At 39.4% G+C, this 19,371-nt stretch overlaps 1 protein-coding gene across 1 annotated transcript; it reads right to left on the reverse strand.

Annotated features, from left to right (window-relative positions):
- Positions 1 to 3,004: 3,004 nt before the first annotated feature.
- On the reverse strand, positions 3,005 to 18,903 carry LOC117407070 (beta-secretase 2-like). Its single transcript, XM_034922948.2, has 9 exons — positions 18,393 to 18,903; positions 13,478 to 13,566; positions 11,011 to 11,227; positions 9,881 to 10,012; positions 8,223 to 8,357; positions 7,340 to 7,441; positions 5,355 to 5,504; positions 4,960 to 5,128; positions 3,005 to 4,058 (listed from the first exon to the last, which is right to left on the reverse strand). Exons 1-9 carry the CDS (start codon positions 18,669 to 18,671, stop codon positions 3,811 to 3,813), a joined length of 1,521 nt encoding a protein of 506 aa, XP_034778839.2. The 5' UTR covers positions 18,672 to 18,903; the 3' UTR covers positions 3,005 to 3,810.
- Positions 18,904 to 19,371: the final 468 nt, after the last annotated feature.

Here is a 19,371-nt window from a genome sequence, read left to right on the forward strand (position 1 = left end):
CTTCTTCGAAGGGCTACATACTAAGATATTTCCTCCAGACAGTGACAGAACATACTCAGAACGCCATACATCTACCTTTATGAAGGTAAGTTAGTTTTATACCTCAAAATAGATACTTTGATTTAGTCTTAACTATCAAAACGCTTCAAAATCTGTTTTCATCTGACAAACTAATAGGCTTCAATGGCTACTTCAAACTGCTAGTTAGCATTGAAAAACTATGTATTGAGGGTGTCTGGTTTTATACGTTTTTGTTGTGTTTAACTACTTTCCTTTTAAAATGACTCTGAGCACAGTCTAATGTGTTTTGGTTCCTTAATTAAAACTGAGAAATGTGTTAATTGTGCAATTAATTCGTAAAGGGGAGGCGAAAAGTTATTCCAAAACAAGCAAAAAAAAATAAAAAATACTAAATTACAACTACTATATTATCTCGATAAATTACCCACCACCCCCTCCATAAAATAAACACAGATCAATTCTGCAAAATATAATACAGTGTACTGCATTCCTGCCTGCAGGTAAAACAACTACATTCAATTTGCTCTGACCTTTACGGTAATGGTTTGCTAGGTTTTCTCTCTTTGAATCATGCCTGTTTGCAAGGGTGACCAGACGTCCCGGTTTCCCGACATGCTGCTCAAAATCTTTAAAAAGTCCCGATTTTCAGCCACTTCCATATAGCGCGACACACTAAATACCTTTTTGTCAAAATAACGTAACCGCTTTTAGTTTATGCCAACTGCAAAAACGGTACTATGGTAATCCAAAACATTATGTTTTATAAAGTGATTAACACAGATGTACGTGCTAATTCCTCAGTGGTAGCGAATGTCGCTACATCCGTCGTCTTGTTACAGTATAGAACTGTTGAAACACGTGTTACCTTTTCATGTAATTTCGTATCTGAAGCAGTAAATATAATAATAATAATAATAATAATAATAATAATAATAATAATAATAATAATAATAATAATAAAGCTCCATAGGCTATAAAGCTAAAAAAACACTTTGTAGACAGCTGTTTACGGCTGTTTAAACAATAGCAGTATTGGAAAGGGGGAGTTCCTATGATTACAAAATAATTCAGGTGTTGCTGTAATTAACTAAAATATTAGACAAGGCAGTCCTCGCTGCTAGAAATGCTGTAAATGTGGCTTGTGGATTTCTGGAACATCCCCTCCAATACCATCCAGGAGGCTTCCTAGTGTTTTAACTTGAAGGCGATTTCTCAGCCTTGTCTACCACAATTAATGTATTATTATTATTATTATTATTATTATTATTATTATTATTATTATTATTTATTATAAATATAATAATAATAATAATAATAATAATAATAATACATAACGTAGTACTGGATTTTTCTGAAAATATTTTCTATAAATCAGAGCCATACAAAATGTTCATGTTACCTATCTATCTACTATATTCAGTGCAGTGTGCGTGTGTGGATGGAGGAGGAGTCAAGTGTAAGGCGGGACTTATGGTAAAAGGCATGTACTATTGGCTATTACAGTAGGCCATCACTGTCACAATGCAGGGTTAATATTTTGAAAAGATCGTAAGATCTCTTGAAACAGGGGTTGTACCGACAGACTGGAGATTTGCAAACATAATACCAAAACAAAAACAGTTGCACTGGAACATTTTTTAAAGTGGGGGTGCTGAAAGCCATTGAACAAAACTGTAACCCCTGTATATGATGGAAGCCATGCAACCCGCACCCTCAGCACCCCTAGTTTTGAGCTTTAAAATCTGGTCACCCTACTGTTTGCTTAACATTGTTGTCAAAATGTTTTCCTATACTTAAAATGCAATTTTACCCAAAAGAAAATGTAGTTCAAGATTTGCATGTATACAAATTCATACAGCATGTAAACTTATGCTGACAATAGTTCAGGGGGAAAAAAATCACTAAACACTTGTGTAGGTGATCCTCCTAGAAAAATACTGGGAATCACAGATAGTTAAATAAGGGTAAGATCAAATCAATGATGTTACTGGACAGGGTTTTCAAAACCAAAATCATATGAGGATCTGTGAAACCAGCGAGTGTTTTAATAGTCACCTTTGTGTCCTCCTGTGTCAACAACGTGCAGCAGTATGCTTTGAACCCCAGTTTTATTAAACACGTGCAAGAACATATTATTTGAGACTTTGCAAACCGAAAGTGTCAACAGCCGGAACGTCAGACCAGCGTTACAGTTACAGAACAAAAAAAAAAACTAAAATAAAAAAATCAACCAGATGGTCACAGTGAACCATTGCTGTGCGTTGTTATCAATAATACACATTGGTCCATCTGAAAATGAATATATATCTCAAGTACATGCATTTACATTAATATGCAGATCCACGTTTACCAGTAAACAGTTCAATAAGCAAGACAGCAAGATTTATTTCTTCTGTTCTAGATCTTTTCAAGGTTCAGTTTGAGATCTCACAAATCACCGTCAATAAAAATAAAAGCCTTACACAAAAAAACAACCTTGAACACATCAAGAATGCTGTGGCGATCAACCAGGGCAATCCTCTTTTTATTAAGAGAGGAATGAGTGATATTGAATAAGCCCATGCTTCAACCTGACCAAACCACTGGAGCGAGGTTTTATTTATTATTATTATTTTGGTTCAGGGTAGAAAGGAAAGTCCCCAAACACCCAGTCTCCTAATCAATGTGATCTATAAATATTACCCAGTAACTTTTTTTGCATTCATGTTCATTTGGAACTCACCACCGCTGGTGTAACATTAGAACAAAAGAAGTTCTTCTTAACTAGCTTGCCTGTTTCAGAGCAAACTCATTGATCCATTTGCACACACATTTCTAAGGAACTCCAGGTGTGGTGGCTGTCCTGATGTACTGCAACTGAATAATAGTCACAAAGCTAGTGGCCTTCTCTCCAAACCAGCAGGAATTCATTTTTTAATTATTACTGGTAAACCTATGAGCTCTGTTCACAAAAAGAAAAAAATAAATAATCTGAGCAAGTTGATCTTTGGCAATTTCTTTAAAGTTGCAAATGTTTATTCTTTCTCGAAAAACATCAAGATGAGAAACTTTCAAACAAAATCTTTCATGGAAAAAACAAAAACAAAAAAAAACACATTTTGAATGTTATGTTCTTCAATCTTAAGACCACTGCTCACTGGATGTGGTTCTTTATCAGAACTGAACATATCAAATGGCTTGCAAACGTGTGCATTTCTTCTTGTACCTTGCACATCGTCTGGAATTGACGCCTTGATTCAAAATCATTTCTAGTCAGCTCTCGTCAGTGCACTAAAATGACAGCAACCAATAAAACTGCATTTACTGCTGGGGGACCCCAGGCCTTCACGCAATGGCAGGTTTTAAAGCAGTCACAGCTTTGTCCTCGATGTGCAAGTCGGCCAATGTATTTGGTGTGATCAACTTAAGCAAATTCAACATTCAAGAAATTACAGAACATGTCCAGTGTGCAATGGCCTTTAAACAAACACTCAAGTTCTCTTTGTGAGACAGTCATAACACTGGTCAACATCAAAACTCCCCATTCTCCCCATTAACCATTTACAAACTGATTCCAATAACTATTACTGGCATCTCATTTTATATATACATTTATTTATCGAATGGCTTGACCAGAATAATTAGATGCCATCTTTCTCCAGGTTATTAATAAGATCAAATAAAAGTGCAGATCTTATAGTCATTGCCATCAGTGTGCCCCAGGTTATCAGCCTTTCTCTTTTCCCCAGCTCCGTTTGCAGGCAGGACTTGCAGCAGATCATTTCTCAGCCGTTGTTTAGTGTCTTCATTTCACTTGAATCGATGGTGAATGAGGGAGGACTCGTCAGTGACTCCTCCCCCTGCATCGTCGCCATGACGACAAGGCACGAGCAGCAGGATGACCAGTATGATGAGAATGAACGCGCACAGGCCCATCAGCGCATAGGAGATGATCCACAGGACTGGCTCCTGTATTGCTGGGGTCTTTGCACAGTTGCTGGAAACGTCCGAGGCCAGGAACGGACCTCCGATCTCCGACAGAGGGGAGCCGCTTTTTTCTGTCAACAGGAATAAACACATTTTAGTACAGGGTGACTCGAAAACATGTAGGATAGGGGAAGTTCAGTAATCTGGAGTAACACCAGGGACTGTTTTTCAAAACTTTTAATCTGAATCAAAGTGATCTTGATTTGGTAATCCTATATTTTGTGATCAAGATTACTTTTATCTGGATCATTTTTTCTGAAAATGTCACTGCTGGATTACATTTATCCAGATAACAAATAATCACGATTACAAAATCCAGTTTTTTGAATAGGCTAGTTCTTAAGTTTTTTTTTTTTTTTTTTTTTTTTTTTTTTTTAAAGAGTGGTAATAATGATTAATATACAAGTTTACTTATTTTGTTTTATATTATTTAACAAAATCTAAATCACTTTTAATGTTAGTGCACATATAACACATGCAAATAATGGTTAGCAGAAATTAAATAACTAAATCTAAATTGAATAAAAATAAAACTTTTGAAAAAAGGATATGTGTTTTTAGACATCTTCATTGTCTTCCTCGTCGGTCGGGAGTCCGGCATCTCTCAGACGAGCTTTGTGGAGGCGTATGTGAAGACGTATGCGTATGCTTTTTTTATTAAAGCCCTACCACTAAATACGTGTTTCCTTTTTGCTTGCATGGATACAAAACTTAAATAAATATGTAAATATTATATTATAACACTCTATTTGGACAAATAGTGTGTGTGTTTGCTATGACATTTCAAACAAAATATTGATGTTCTATGGCCATTTAAAAGCTAAATATACCTCTGCAGTAGGATCACAATAATCCTGGTATTGTGGATCAAAGTAATCCTGATCGCCTCTTTAAATTCTGAAAAACCCAATTGCACAATTAATCCAGGAAATAAAATTCCAACCAGTAACGTGCTGTGATTTTAAAATGTACCTGCACAGGTGCTAACGGCAAAGCCAACCTTCTTCTGGGCCCGGTCAAAGGTCACGTAGAAGCCCTCCATCACTGTGGCGCCGATCACTAAACCACTGGTGGAGGACGCGATGCCGAAGCGGTAACACTCGAGTGAGTTATCAACATCTGCCACGAGCTGAATGTAGAGCTGAAGCACAGACACAACAAGAGAGACGTGAGAAACCTTGGAATGCTTTTACTAAAGTGAAACACTGCTGACATCAAGTGGTCAAGTGACACAAGAATTACAGCCCACTAAGCTCACTGTACTTTCCTGGGTGCACTTCAAAACAACAACCGATTTGTTCCCTTTCTCTGGCACTGGTTTATAACACTATACAGGTAAGACATGAAACTACACACACAAGGACTACCTGTGGCATGATGGTGATGCGGAAGGACTGGCTGGCATTCATTCCCCTCAGATAGATGGAGATTTTCGGGAAGATGCTCCACTGTGTCTCTCCTTTCGTCCAGCAGGCTAATGTGGTGCCAGTCCAGAAACCACTGGAAAACTGCTGGATCTATCAAGAAGAGGAGGAATATGTTAAAGCCAGCAAGCCGACACAGGACCAGAGGCATAGGAACCAATACATGAAAATATAAAAAGCAGCCTGCAGCACAGACAAAGAGAAAGAGAAAGACAGTACAGGAGCCAAACTTCTCAAATAGGATTCATCCAACAGCACAGTGCCCTGAAATCCACACTGGCTTTGGGAGAAGAGCCCACAATGTGTAGACCGGACATTTCATTTTGCAGACATTTCAGTGAAGCAACTGCCAGCCAAAGCACCCACGATGAACCTTCTGACTCTGGTGTTGGTCACCATGACAAAGTGAATAGAAAAGGGAGATGCAGCTTCTCTATATAAACAGTGTTCTGTTTGTACAACAAGTTATAAAGTAAGGAAAGAGTCTGACACCCCCCTCTTCATGCAAACATGGCAATTTCCCTTTTCTAAAGTCACCAGCCAGTGGCTGTATGCAAATACACATGCAAATACAGTCTTTGTTACTTGGAACCCTGTTTTGGTTTACCTAGGGTTGGGGCCAATTCCTGGTTTTCAATTCCAATTCCTTTTTAAAAATCAATTCTCAATTGCAATTCCTTCAAAGGAATTGGAATTGATGTTTTAGAGACATAATAATTGTTGTGATTGGCTTCAAATGAACAATTTAATTGACTAACCTTGACTTCAATTTAAGTAATTTGTTGCCAGAATACTGTTCATTGCAATTTTGATCAATGATGTGTTGGAATTGATTAAAAAGGGAACAGGAATGAGAATTGGATTTGAGGAAATTATTTTAAAAAGGAATTGGAAATGGAATTGGAATTGAAAAACAAGAATGGACACCAACCCTGGTGTGTTTTTCTCATGCTGTATTATGTGCAATGAGCTCGTAAGGTAACTTGAAATATGTTAAATCTGTTTTTAACACTTATAATGACAAACGTTGTTCTAAACCCCCTATAGTAAAACCTTACCAGAGTATCCAGCTGCATGTTACATTAAAAAAAGAATAATAAAGACACAAAAAAGTGACAATATACAGCTGGTTACATAGACCCTGGTCAGCACTAACCTTGGACTAGCCCATGTTACTTTAAGGAAGGCAGTCCGAACTCAGTGCTAATCTGGATCTGACAAACCAGCTGCTAGAGTTAAATGTTCACCTCTGAAGCGAGGGCTTTCTCACTGGTACTGCTTTCTGTTTAAGGGTTTTGAAGGCTTGGTACCTCTTATTTGAGTGCTCTGGTAGAAAGAACCAGCGTTGGCTCTAGTTTACACTCTCAGGATTCTGTTCATGTGGCTGTTCCAAGGATTCGAACCCGTAAAGGAGAATTATCTTTTGCACAGCAACTCCCAAAGACGTGGAACTGTTTCCATCATAGTATGAAGATGACATTTGATATTCTTTCCTTCTCTGGTTTTAAAGATCACATTAGGGAATTGCTTAGAACCTCCTGCCAATGCTTCTACTTCAGACCATGCTAACAAAGAGAGACATGTCTAATTTATACTATTCTTAGCTCTCTGTGTGCTGCTCATTAAATCTGAACCACACATGCTTTATTGTGTGGTTCGTACATTGCAATTGTTTTTTATACAGTGCAATTGTCTTTTTTTTATTGTTTTCCATGGACCTCCTTGTAAATAAAGCCTGGGTAAATCTCCTGGTTAAATAAATAAAATAAATAAAAATAACTACAATGTTAAGTTAGAAAAAATGATTTCCAAATTTAAATTTATAGTAACTGCTCTAACCTTGTTTACAAGAATATATTGTTCACAAACACGCAATTACTAAAAAAAAGCAACCAAAAAAAAAAGAAAAACCGCCCTAACTTTCTTACCAAGGATGTTGCGATGATGGCATCCACGACGGCGTTAAACACATTGTGTGGGAGGCGCAGCAGCGTCGTTCCACTGTCCACAATGGCTTTGTCAGTGTTGTACTGAAATGAGAAAGAGATACAGAACAAAGCGACAGCTTCGTGAGCCCAGGCCTTGAAGGAACAAAGTCTCTAAAGGAAGCCTCTGTTGGGAGGAAGGCTTCAGAGAGGAATGCAAGGCAGAGCACCGTTTTAAAAAAATGACTTGATTTTTTTATTTTTTTTGTCCTTAACAGGAAAAAGATATTGAAGCTTTGTTCAACACAAACAATGCAAGCAGCAGGCTCTTGCACAATACATACAGGTACTGCCAAACTGGCAAACAGTTACTAGGAAAAACCCTGGCACGTACAAAACAGGACCTAGACATGCAAAGATAACCGCTTTGCATTTAGGGTGCAGTATGTACTGTACACTTATCACCTGTGAAAGTAAATTGTTTTTTTTTTCTCCCTTAATGAACAAAAGTTTTAATAAAATACATGTATAATAAAGGTCAGGACACAGGGAAAATGAAATATGGTTAAAAAAAACCAAACAAGGATAGAGGATTTTTTAATTTTATTTATTTTAACAAGTAGCTTCAATTTATTTTATTTTTGTAAACATTTTACTGAATAGCCTTCGTCTTTCCTTTTAAACTGTGTGACTGTATAGACAGAGAGTAGGTGAAGCTGGAACAGTGGAAAGGTCCCATTGTCACATGAATGGAATGAGAAAGGCTGTTCAGTCCCATTTAGGATTTAAAGACAGGTTTCGTGGCAGATTAATTTAAAGGCACATTTACAGGAGTGTGCCTGTTTAGACAATACTAACCCCCCTTAATGTGCAATACAGTACATACCTCTTGACAGTCAAGGTTTAAATTCTGGCCCCCAACTTCTAGCTTAAGGACCTCCACCTGGTAATACCATTCCTCCTTAATGGGGGTGTACCATATAGACCCCTTGTACAGAGTTGGTTCAATCCCACCCATGACCTGAAAATAGAACAAACTTATATGAGCAATGCAACCAACTTATTAATAACAAAAGAGTTTTATTTTTTGATTGTATCTGATGTAATACAAATAAGGATCAACCTGGGTGAATAAATGGGGAAGGGGAACTCATGTGGAGAACACATGATTACAACTTGTTCTTGTAAAACGTACAAGGCACTATGGAAAAGCTATGCTTTTAGGAAAACCTTCATTTTAAAACCAGGCAAATAGAAACACGTCTAATATCGAACACCAAGCCAGGTACATCTCATCCTCCAAGCACAGATCACATGGCTTACAGCAGGGTTCCTCAACTGGAAGAACACCAAGCCAGGTACATCTCATCCTCTAAGCACAGATTACATGGCTTACAGCAGGGTTCCTCAACTGGAAGAACACCAAGCCAGGTACATCTCATCCTCCAAGCACAGATTACATGGCTTACAGCAGGGTTCCTCAACTGGAAGAACACCAAACCAGGTACATCTCATCCTCCAAGCACAGATTACATGGTTTACAGCAGGGTTCCTCAACTGGAAGAACACCAAGCCAGGTACATCTCATCCTCCAAGCACAGATTACATGGCTTACAGCAGGGTTCCTCAACTGGAAGAACACCAAGCCAGGTACATCTCATCCTCCAAGCACAGATGTATCTGGCTTAGTGTTCTTCCAATTAGTAATATAAGGGCAATCGAAATGGAAAGGGTATTTGCATTTGTATTTAGTACCTCAAGCACATACAATGCAGACAGGACTTCAGAATTACTCCTAAGATCACTTAGTGCTGGTACATGAACACAATTTTGATTTAGAAAACTCAACTAATATTCTGATTAGGTAACCTGAAAACTTTTCAGAAGAAGTTTATAAGCATGTGATCATGCTCTAATATCACAGTTCACCTTTTCTGATTCTGATCACTCTTTACACCTGTGCTTTAAGGGTTAATAAGCTCATGGCTTGCCTCTCATTAGCTAACCTAACAACATTATCCCAACCAGTTTTGCGGTTTCTTTGTTTGGGAGACTTTGTTTTCACTTTGATTCACGTAAAGCCAGTTTTTCCTGCTGTACGATAATTCTAACCCTTTCTCTCTACGCTGTATATGGCAAGCTACAGAATGCAGGCCAGGTGTGGTGTCATATTATTGTACCTGTAACACAGAATGTGAAAGGGGGAGAGGCAATCGAGAGCTACCAGCCTCATTACAGTTCTGCGGCTGGGAGGCACATTGTCAAATGCTAAATGCGTCAGTAATATCAGACAATTACCCCAAACCTATAGCACAATCCTACACTAAAGTCACTACTGATGGGTCTGCATATCAACCCTATAGCATAACCCTACATTGAAGTTACTACAGATGGGTCTGCATATCAAACCCTTTTCATTTCAAACAACATCACAGAGAATGTCTCGCTCCATGTTTTAAAGCCTGGGCGCCCTGCTGCCTTCAGCCCATCCCATTAAACTTCTCAGAGAGTGAAGCATTGCCGGCAGCAGTGAATCTCACTTACCAGGCCACCTCCCAGGGGATCCGAAGTGCTGGAAGCTGACAATCCTGCTCCACACATCTGGAGGGAGAACATGTCTGGGATCCCAGTCTGCCTCACCAGAGAGTCAAAGAAAGGCTCCACTGAACTGTCCGGCTGCAGAAATAGACAAGGGAGCAGTTAATACGTTCTAATACACAAACCAGAACTGATACTGTTTTCACACACAATACCGCTTTACTATTCACTTCTGGACTAGTTAATGCGTAAGCCCTCCTTGTTGCCTTCACACTGGGGAACTAGTACAGAAATTAACAGTAACAAAATGATTTGCTTGCAAACTGAATACTGTATTTGACAGCGCCTTAAACACCATTTGATCTGAAAAAAACCTGACAGCATGACATGTATATGAATATAGGGGGAAGTAAGCTGTTACCTAATGTTCTCTGATTCTCAAGAGTCTCTAAAGCTGAAGTGCAGTACACTTTTCAATGATTTAATCTTTACTTGGCATGGTTTGCCCAGTTCATTTAAATTCTCCCTTTCCTAATAATAATAATAAATAATAATAATAATAATAATAATAATAATAATAATAATAATAATAGCATTTTTTTGGTAAAATGTTATCAGTATATCTGAATTAAGACTTCTCTTAGACACAAGTCTATTAACAGATTCTGACTGAGGAAATGGCAGCATTATTGGCAATAGAAGGGCGTTACAGTGGGTGTATTTGATTATTTTCTTATGTATTTTTATAGGGAAGGGTTAGCATACCACAGTTCTTGTTTAGCAGGGTCATTACGTTGCAAACTACACATTGTGATCAGCAAGAGCTTATCAGAAGGGCACACAGTGGTACAGGATATACACCACGTGGCACAACATGAAGACAGCTCTCTCTGTGTGCTGAAGGGCAGAATCTGTTTAGCATCTTTACTGAACATTCACAATGCCTCATTCAGAAATGATCAAGAGCATTTATGAATGTTATTCTGGGGACTTTTCAGTTTGTTCCAAGAAGCAACATAACTCAAAGCCTTATTTGCCATTAAGGAGGTGTTTATCCAGAGTGTTTTTTAAGGCGGGTACATCAATGTGTACAATATAAGCGTTATGCTTGCAGGCACACTAAAGAGAAACTTTACCCTAGCCAGCGTTTTGTAGGCCAGCCCCAGAATCCCTTGCCAGTTCACTCTGGGTAAGAAGAAATTCTCTGATTGCAGAATAGTGGCAACGTTGATGGTGATGGTGCCATTGGGTCCCTTCGGAATGGCAACGATGTCCGTGCCAAGCTTGCCCACCCAGTTTCCTTGTGTGTATCTCACAGAGACTTCCATTCCAGAGGAGTGATATGAACTGGAGCTGGGAAACAAAACACAGAATCGCTGACACTTCTGTACAGGGATGGAAAGAACACTTCCATTGCACAGCAGTGTGATCCATGGCTGATCAAGCTTGTATTAAAACCTGGAATGGATGAAACTGCGATGCAATAGGGGTCTTATGGACATAAAAAACAGAAGAGAGTCTATTAAATTGATCTAAACACCATCACTTATTAAATATTAAAAGAGGAACAACACTGGCATTTTACTTGATTAATGACAGAAAATACTCATACACACTGTTAGAGATGCTGATTTTTACAAAGCTCTCTTCTTTTAATGATTTAAAAACAACAGTGTGTTTAGGTCTGCCACCGTTTAGATTACCTCCCCCAGCTAATCAAAGAGGAAGCAGGTACTGAATTTCTAATATGGACAATTCTAAGCAGCAAGAGAAATGGTCAACCAAACGCAGTGCTTCAGCACCACTTAAACCATTCTTACAAGCCTGAGAGCCACGTCTGGCATTCCCAGTGCTAAGGATCTCTCAGCTTGTATTGTCAGTGATCACATTTTCCATGTATTTATTTGTACACCTTTGCTGAGAGATGGCTGTCTTCCAGAATGATACTGCTTTTCACACCACGATGCTGTCAGTTTTATATCATATATATCCCTTGAAAGCAGATGCCTCCCCACTTTGTATTTAGCACTGAATTCCAGTCCTGTAAGTGGCTCAGATTTCTCATTTCAGATATGTGCCGGAGGAGGAGCTGCCGAAGTCCCCTTTGCAATATCCTCTGCTAATTACTACCTGCTCCAAGGCTGGGGTTTGACACGCACCGGGGAAAACAGCACACTGTTTTTAGTTATGCAAGCCAAGGAAAATAAAAGGCTCCAATTACAGAGAGAGAGCCTATCTCACTTCTATCATCATACTGGTGCCACATTCTGAGAGCACCACCCTGTACAGCAGAGAGAGAGAGACACAGGACCAGTGTGCCTTTGTTTGTTACCAAAGCCACCAGTGCCCAGTTTCAGGGTTTTTTGGTAAATGAATTACCTTATTTCCAGACTGGCACCAGCAATTAGCTACTGGTGTTTTTGGTGCCCAGTTATTTTACACCTGATTTTCTCCCCAATTTAGGACGGTCCAATTATTGTTTTCCCTCACTGCAGTAATTCCCTACACAGCTCAGGGGAACTGAAGGTGCAGTGGGAGTCCTCCGCTCCCACAGCCAAGCCAGCTTCCTCTTCTATACCCAGGAACCTGAGAGCAGATGTCCTCAAGCTTCCAGCTCTGGAGGACCAGGGCTGATGCTGGAAGTGTCCGCCCATTCGGCGCCTGGCCAGTAGGTTCTGCTGTAGCGAGACGAGGAGAAACAATCCCTGCTGCTTTTGCCTCTCTAACCCGCACCACAGCCAATGCAATGCTCCTTCCAGAATCCCCAACAAAGGCCGCTGACTTTGCACAGCCAGGATCTGCGCTCCCCTGACCCACCCTGCACACCACAGGCCGTGTTTTTACCAGGTGAGCAACATGGGGACTTGGGGAGTCATTTTAACCATAACAAACCTCTTCTTTCCAACGCAGTCCCAAAGGGATCTAGTAAAAGGCTCCAAGGTCACACAGCAAGTCTGTCACTGAAATTTAAAGGACTGCTAACCAAGGTGTTTTTTTTTTTTTTATTTTTTTTTTTTACTTCCTCTTAGCACTATCAAAATGATTACTGGTCTCCCTTTTCTTCTGTCAAAGATCTCTTTGTTCTATGCTTGTATTTCAAACGTTATTATTATTATAATTATTATTATTATTTATTTCTTAGCAGACGCCCTTATCCAGGGCGACTTACAATTGTTACAAGATATCACATTATACATTATTTCACATTATTCTTTACGTACAATTACCCATTTATACAGTTGGGTTTTTACTGGAGCAATTTAGGTAAAGTACCTTGCTCAAGGGTACAGCAGCAGAGTCCCCCACCTGGGATTGAACCCACGACCCTCCGGTCAGGAGTCCAGAACCTTAACCATTCCTCCACACTGCTGCCCCTACAATATGCAAATATCTGAAGGAGAACACCATAATGAAAATTGCTGCTGCTTCCTTATACCCTAATCACACCATCTGTGGAGATTTAAATCCGACCACGTCACACACGGAACCAGAAAGCAGGCGTTTACTACAGGTTTGTTAAGCACAATGAAAAGGGGGGGCCAGTAAAACTACTGATAAAGCTCATAAGAATAAGGTCAAACCTCCTGTGGATTTTCTACTTACAGTTTCGAATTGAAGAAGTGGGTAATGTAGGGGTCAGGAGCACCAGCCACTGCAAAGTTACTGCTCCCTGTGTCTACCAGTATATTCATCTGTGAAGAAGAAGAAGAAGAAGAAGAAGAAAAGCATTGAATATATACAGGAGAACCCATACTGTGACAAGGGGGACATGGGAATCATGCAAGCTTAGGTCAAGAGTGCAGATAACACTGATTCAAGGTCCCATGCCCTCCCTATAAAATACCAACCAAAATATGGATAAATCGAACACACAGGGACAGCGCCTCTCCACTGAAGTGTGCAGACTCAGATTGGAAAGGGCTTCTAGCACAGGAACCTTTCCACCCAAGACATGAGCTAGATCTTCTGAATAAGAAATAAAACGCAACGGGACAAGCAGGTACGCCTGAGGGAGGAAAGATGAAGCCGTGTGGATGTACCGTAGGTTGTGAAACCCGCAGAAGACCTCTTACTTTATTTCTGCATTGCAGTCCTGTTGTCATTCCATGCAGTCTGAGAAAGAACTTGTAGGTAAACTGTAGCTTTGTATACACAACTTACAGGCTTTTAATGGTAAAATGATTTTTTAAGATAAAACGTTTTGCCACACTGATTCCTGCAAGTCAGCCGCCTAATATAAAAATCATAGAACTTGCACTGGAACATTTTCCAATTGTAAATTGAACACAGGGAACACTTACTGTACACCCTAGTCACACTTATGTACTATAGGTAAGCACGCCATCATCTCATTTTGAAAGAGTGATTGAATACGTTTTGTGGATTGCATTGTGTTCTCAAAGCTCTTTCTTCCACATCACATTATATTTTGCTGTTACAAAAGGTCACATGCTTCAAGCAAGCTGGGATGCTGCTTATGAAATTGCACCCCCATCGATTCCCTAAATCAAATCTTGATTGACAGACAAGAAAGCAAAAGATAAAAACCGAATGCTGTCGCATGCTGCACGACCACAAACGCCAGATAAAGTGAATAATGGAAAGAAGCACAAGGGTGTGAGGAGACTGCAGAAGAGGCTGTCACCGGTCCCAATCCCGAGCTGCTACAGGGTATTCCTAAAGCACTCTGCACTGCTTTTACCCTCGCATATGCACAGTCAGCACGCCCAGCTAATCTACGCCTCGCAGCACTAATTGGCAGACGGCGAGCAAAAGATGCTGCATCTGTTAGCTGTTTGTAGAGATTAGCAGATGTGAACCACTCCAGTGACACAGTGTCTTCTTGAACGGGTTAACAGATGCGGCAATTTGCAGCTCATTGAAATGCTGGCTCGTTTAGCACGGGGACTCCTAATTACATCACAGGTATGGCTGCTTTCTTTTGCAACCTCAGGGAAGTCGGCTGTGCTAACACACAAATCTGGAGCGCTGACAACACACAAACATAGGCAATGGCAATAACTCCTGGAGAAGTAACAAAGCAAAATGGGATTGTGCTAGTTTTATGTATTTTGTTCCCCTTTCTGATAAACAGATCGATACTGCTGTGGCTTCATTTAAAAAAAACGCATGATAGTGGTACTAAAAATAAACTTAAATACACGAGCAAGTGTTACAGAGGTTAAGATAACAATAACATTCCAGGAATCTTAAAAGGTTTAAATTTGCCCATCCGTTCGGTATATTGGTCTCAAATATGCACTTTAGAAAGATGAATGTATCTGATGAACATCTGTTATTAAAACACGCTGCTATTAAAGAAAATAACAGAAGACAACTGAAGAATTTCCACAAACACCAGTAAAAGATAAGGTTCTCCATTCTCAGGATCAATCAGTGGAATAACCTGCTTCTTAACTAGAAAGTAACCCTACAGTAGCTCAAGTCCAGATTTAAGCATTAATCCTGTCCTTTCTCCTGCTGCATACAGTGTGTGATTACACCAGTTTGAGGGCACTGCTTATGGCATCTTGTCTAGTCTCCAAGTTTCAACCCAGAACAAACTAGGAATTGAAAAAATAAAAGTTTACGTTAAACAGCGATGTTTAGAATAACACAGCTATGCAAAAAGGGGTTGTCAATTCATCGTAGTGGTACCTAAAACAAAGGAAAAACTGTTTGTGAGGGGAAAAAAATAGATTCACAAATGTTTCTATTTTTTTTGCGTTTTTCCAACAATTAGAGCTGCTGACTGCCAATAGAATACGTTCCTTAGTGTCAGCCTACTGTACTCCACTCAGCCTTATTTTTTTCATTAAATTGTTCAGGAGCAGCATGTGTGGCAGGTTCTTACACACAACAACAAGCATGTTTGCTGAACAATGCCCAGTGTGCACACAGATCTATTGAGCAGGCAGGGTTGGGTCAATTCCAGTTCCTTTTTAAAATCAATTCCCAATGTCAATTCCCTTTAAATCAATTCTAACCAAGACGGATTAAAAGGGAATTGGAATTGAATTACCCAACCGTGGATATGTGGGTTACTTGTGAGTTTTTAGGGACCCCCTTGTTCTACAAATGTGGAACTTTGCTTGTTTCATTCCCCCGCCATTGTGAAGCAGGATAAAAACCAATGCAAGAAGTTACAAGCCTTGCAAGCTTTCACAAAAAACTGACATCCAAACAAAAAGGTATAACACAGTATGTGTGCTGTGCAGCAGCTAGTGCACCGAACGAGGAGACAGAAACTGGCATGCTGCTAGAACTGTACAAAGCAGAGCGGGCCGGCTGGCCAGACACACTTCTGTACATGGCCAGCCTCCGGCACCGGCATTTCTGTTGAAAGCAAAAGCTTCTTTCAAGCCCCTTGTTTCTTATTAATCCTCATCAGCTGCCTCTATAACTCCAGGACAGACTCATGCTAGATCATGTGAGATCATGAGAGGCAGAAATAAAAGGATCTTAAAAGTCAGGAGCAAGGCTCATAGCAGCAAAAGATTCATTTTATTTTAGAATAGAAAAATAAAAAAGATATGCAGGGATCAACAGAAGGAAATAAATGTATGCTTTCCCTACTGATCCATGCTTATACATAATTATCTCCCTTTAGGGCTACAGCGAGACCTGGGCTCAATTCCAATTGTAATTGTGTAATTTATAATTGAAAATACAATGTAATTGTAATTGAACCTCAGCCTCCAGTTGATCAATTCCAGTTCAATTCCACACCTTTCCAAGTTGAATCATTCACAGTTCCATGTCATGTTTTACCTTAAGCGAACATTCTTCTGCTATTTTCAACTACTTTTAGTGACCCCGTTTGCTTGAAAAAAAAAAGAAAGTTCTACATTATGTTTGTGCATTTGCACCTGTGATTGCTGCTTGGTAGAATAAACATGTTAATGTGTGAAGCTACTTGTTACTTGAGTGTAACTGTGATTATAATTTCAATGACTGCAGCATAATTCTAACTAATTGTAATGAACCAAAAGAGCATTGTAATTGAAATTTCAGCAAGCATTTCTGCTGTAATTCTCATCCAACACATTTTTACCCAAAGTTATTAACAGCATCAGAATCTGGGGGCATATGGAGGCTACTTGTTACTGTGTCACACTTGCATTTATACATACATCTAGAGAACCTCTTGTCCAGCTGTGATGAAAGGATAGGAGTGTATCATAACCTGGGGATATCTGTCCATATGTTACACCTTTAAGGCTGGTTGACAGTTTTATCAACGCAGGTAGTCAAGTATGAACCAACCTTCTCTTTACATTTGCTTGTGGTGGATGCTGGCATGGTGATATAGAGGATAGTGTACAATCTAGGCGTGGTAGTACATCACTGACTTTAAACAGAGGTATTAAACTTAACCATTAGGGTTTACTTGACTTAACTTCTCCCCTGGGGGGGAAAAAATAGTGCTGTGGATTTTACTTTTATCTTTCTTAACCTAATATTTCCGATATATGTCAATAGCTGTCACGTAGTATCATTTTGTCCTTTTCCTTCATAGCTCAATTCATTGTTTTACAGTTTGCACTGCAGGGATGGAAATAAGACTCCTATTGAATAGAGGTTTCACGCATTCCAGGTTTTAAAGCATGTGTGATCAGCAGCAGTGTATAGGGAACACGCTCAGAGTCTTATTAAACTCGCAGTAAAACCAGGCATGGATCAAACTGCTATGCAATGGGAGTCTTGTTTCTATCCCTGAGTACTGTTGTAATTGTGCGACAGTGACTTGGTACTGTAATAATGGCTGTGTGTTTCGGTGGTTAAAAAAAGGGCTTGTAACCAGGAGGTCCCCGGTTCAAATCCGGTTCACTCACTGACTCATTGTGTGACCCAGAGCAAGTCACTTAACCTCCTTGTGCTCCTTCGGGTGAGCCGTTGTTGTAAGTGACTGCAGCTGATGCATACAGTTCACACACCCTAGTCTCTGTAAATCGCCTTGGGTAAAGGCGTCTGCTAAATAAACTAATAATAATAATAATAATAATAATAATAATAATACTAATACCTCTAAAACAAAATTCAGGAGACAGCAAAAAAAAGAAGTTCTGGAAGGAATCAATCTAGCAATAAGCAGATGTGAAAGTCCTAATCTACAATGTATCAACGTGATAACCTCCACCAGTGTGAAGACAGCTACAGTAACAGGGTACAGGTATGCAGTTTACATGCATTTCAACACCTTCAAATGTGTTACCTTTTCTTATCGCGACAACCACTACACCCCCGTCACAAGTACTGTATCACACTGAATAGAAGGCATAGTTTAACAATTCCTGTAGTAGTAGCCTAAACCCAAATTAAATAAATGATTGTCGTATTGCGATCTGTATGTTAACCCCACCTGTTGAAAATGGTTATGGTTTTCACGTTTGTGAGTTATTCAAAGTCAGTATAACACGATATGCAATAAATAAATAAATAAATAAATAAATAAATAAATAAATAAATGGATTAATTAATTGATAAGTTCAGTTAATACATAAGTTATATTCCTTACCGTTTGAGACGGAGTTCCCAGTAACATCTCTATATAATAGCCACGACCTGAGTCTCCTTGTAAGTTGTTGACCATTTGCAAAAAGTTAACTTTCCCACTTGGGTCTGTTGCCAATGAAAGCTCATTTGTCGAACTAGATTCATTTTTCTCCAAAGAACTGAAATCTATATCCACGGACGAATTGAAGTTTCCAGTGTAAATCTTTAGGGGGAAAGTGAACTTCGAGTCACAAGTACTGGGAAAGAAAAACATCAAACACAGTAACGAAAGCGTCTTCATTTTTACTACACTCAGTGCAAAACAAAACAGCAACAAGAACTATCCCAACCATCAGCCAAGAGCAGTTTCCCTTTAATTTAAAACGTCTTCACATTGCTCAGTACTACATCGAGTCATGCTGTTCAACTGTCTATGTTGTGCTGAGCTTTTTCGTGAAAAAAACTTTTCTATATGCCTGTTGAAACTTCAGCGCTGAGGAATGTTTGTAAAAGAACTTCCTTAAACACATGTGACGGATATGACGACTTCTATTTTAATTTGACAAAAAAGGGGGAGGAGAGTAAGGGTTAAATGCCTTTAAAGGGCGAAGCCGGGATAAAGATTTAAGATTGCCGTCTAAGTGAACGCGGCTTGACTGCTGTGTAGATTGAAACGTAGCATGTTTGCGTTGGGTTTGTATGAAACGTGTCAAGCTTTAAATTACACTTCATCTTTTTTTTCACATAGGTGTATTATACAGTACTTGAGAAAACGGCACTTGTGTGCTAAACTGTAATGAGGATGGCTGTCCAGTCCAGCCATCTAGGATTCTCCAAACAAGCTCAAAGCCAGGTATAGGAAGATTTAGAGACAAATGTGGAGCTACAAAACTCTGAAGCACCCAGAATGATAGCAAAACATTCAAACTGTATTTAAAGCTACTGACTTAAAAACAGGTGCTCCATCTTCTAGTTGAGACTTCATTTAATTGTGGGCTCAA

Source organism: Acipenser ruthenus, chromosome 8, assembly GCF_902713425.1.
Source record: "Acipenser ruthenus chromosome 8, fAciRut3.2 maternal haplotype, whole genome shotgun sequence".
NCBI classification, from domain to species: domain Eukaryota; kingdom Metazoa; phylum Chordata; class Actinopteri; order Acipenseriformes; family Acipenseridae; genus Acipenser; species Acipenser ruthenus.